This window comes from Fukomys damarensis, unplaced genomic scaffold, assembly GCF_012274545.1.
Source record: "Fukomys damarensis isolate Sample0158 unplaced genomic scaffold, DMR_v1.0_HiC HiC_scaffold_25, whole genome shotgun sequence".
Taxonomy (NCBI): Eukaryota; Metazoa; Chordata; class Mammalia; order Rodentia; family Bathyergidae; genus Fukomys; species Fukomys damarensis.
The window spans coordinates 23,404,283-23,406,390 of NW_022900937.1; the positions used below are offsets into that span (position 1 = coordinate 23,404,283).

The window sequence follows — 2,108 nt, forward strand, 5'->3', positions numbered from 1 at the left end:
ACACACACACACACACCAGTGCAGCTGCAGGAAGGAAGAGCAGCTCCTTTCTCCCTTTTGGCAGGGAGGGTAGAAGTTTCCCACTTTCCCTGAGATCCAATTTCTCCCCCTCCCCCTCAAACCCCTTGGCCTCCTCTCTTCTTGGGTCCTGTCCAGGCAGTGCTATGTCTTTAAGGAAGTTGATGCTGGAGAAAGGGGGAGAGAGAGAGAGAGAGAGGGAGAGAGAGAGAGAGAGAGAGAGAGAGAGAGAACACAACCCTAAAATATTTGGCCTCTTCCCCTCCAGTTAAGTTTCTGGTGTCACTTAGGAAACAGTCCCTCTTGCAGAGCAGCAGTCCTGTGTGCTCTTGGAGGAAGGGCGTGTGGGCTTGGGCTCTGACTCCCTCCTACATCCCTCCTGGTCCAGGGCTCCTGTCCTGCCAGGGGACACAAATTGTCCCTTCCCCCAGCATCCAGCCCTCCCCAGGGCACCCTGGCCTTGCTGACCCTCTGCTAACTCAGTCCTTTGTTGCTTTCTGGCTCTACCTCAGAAGAGCCTCGCCTGCCGAGGGAGAGTGGTTTGAAGGTAAGCTGGGGAGGAGGGCTCCAGCCAGAGGGCGGAGGTGGCAGCCTGTGGGATTCAGGGGCTTTCCCTTTGGAACCTCCAAGGTGTTGGGAACAGTCTCTTGCTGGGAGCCATCCCGGGAGAAGCTCCTTCTTGAACAGCCCAGACCCCCAAAATCCCAGCTGCATTTGGGCCGAGCCTCAGGCCTCGCCCAAGTCAGCCCAGAGGTCCGGGCGGGGGTGTTATTTAGGCAGCTGCCTGGCGCAGTTGGAACCAAACAGGCCAGGGTGTGATTCCTCAGAAAGGGCCTGGTGTCCGCTGTGGTCACGGCAGGAAGAGTGGGGGAGGTATGCACTGCACAAGGGGCCTTGTGTGGGCCAGGGAGAGCATACCTATGGGGGGGCTCAGTGGGAGGGACCATGTCCAGGATGTGGGAGGGCAGGAGGGAGGCTCTGTGATGTACTGGGGGAGGGGGCGGCTGGAAAACAGATTTCAAGTCATAAAGTCAGGCAGGGACGGGCTGAGGCAGGGAGAACTCTGTGCGGAGAAATTGGGGTCCTCGTCCATCCTGTCTCCACCCCGACTGGCTGTGCAACCTCGGCAAGTCTGGGTCCTTCTCCGGCCCTCAGTTTTGCCTTCTGCAGAGGGTGGGGGCTGGCGTTTTAGAGAATGCTGGGTTTTCCTTGTGTTTGCTGGGACAGGCCCACCCCCTGGGAAGAGCTTGGATGGGGACCCAGGGAGGAGGGGCCTCTGGGGCAGGTCCTGGGGTCAGGAGGGTGACACGCTCTCCTCTGCAGGAGGGATGATGCCGGGGCTGCGCCTTCTGTGCTGGGGGCTGCTCCTGGGCCTGGTGCAAGGCTGTCCTGAGCCCTGCGACTGCGGCGAGAAGTATGGCTTCCAGATCGCCGACTGTGCCTACCGTGACCTGGAGGCTGTGCCACCTGGCTTCCCAGCCAATGTGACCACACTGAGCCTATCGGCCAACCGGCTGCCAGGGCTGCCCAAGGGCGCCTTCCAGGAGGTGCCGCTGCTGCAGTCGCTGTGGCTGGCACACAATGAGATCCGCAAGGTGGCTGAAGGTGCGCTGGCCTCGCTGGGCCACCTCAAGAGCCTGGACCTCAGCCACAACCTCATCTCAGACTTTGCCTGGAGTGACCTGCACAACCTTAGTGCCCTGCAGCTCCTCAAGATGGACAGTAATGAGCTGACCTTCATCCCAAGAGATGCATTCCGCACCCTCCACGCCCTGCGCTCCTTGCAGCTCAACCACAATCGCCTGCACACGCTGGCTGAGGGCACCTTCGCACCACTCACGGCGCTGTCCCACCTGCAGATCAACGACAACCCTTTTGACTGCAACTGTGGCCTCGTGTGGCTCAAGACATGGGCGCTGGCCACAGCCGTGTCCATCCCAGAGCAGGACAACGTGGCCTGCACGTCGCCCCACGTGCTCAAGGGCACCCCGCTGAGCCGCCTGCCACCTCTGCCCTGCTCGGCGCCCTCTGTGCAGCTCAGCTACCAGCCCAGCCAGGATGGTGCTGAACTGCGGCCCGGCTTCGTGCTG

The 2,108-nt window shown here is 61.1% G+C and overlaps 1 protein-coding gene across 1 annotated transcript in view; it reads left to right on the top strand.

The window, feature by feature from the left end:
* Positions 1-226: 226 nt before the first annotated feature.
* Positions 227-2,108, top strand: part of Islr (immunoglobulin superfamily containing leucine rich repeat) — a 3,057-nt gene continuing 1,175 nt past the window's right edge. The window contains exons 1-2 of the mRNA XM_033756160.1: positions 227-565; positions 1,342-2,107. Of these exons, the coding sequence (XP_033612051.1) occupies positions 1,347-2,107 (761 nt within the window). The 5' untranslated portion in view covers positions 227-565; positions 1,342-1,346. The remainder of the gene's footprint in view (positions 566-1,341; position 2,108) is intronic.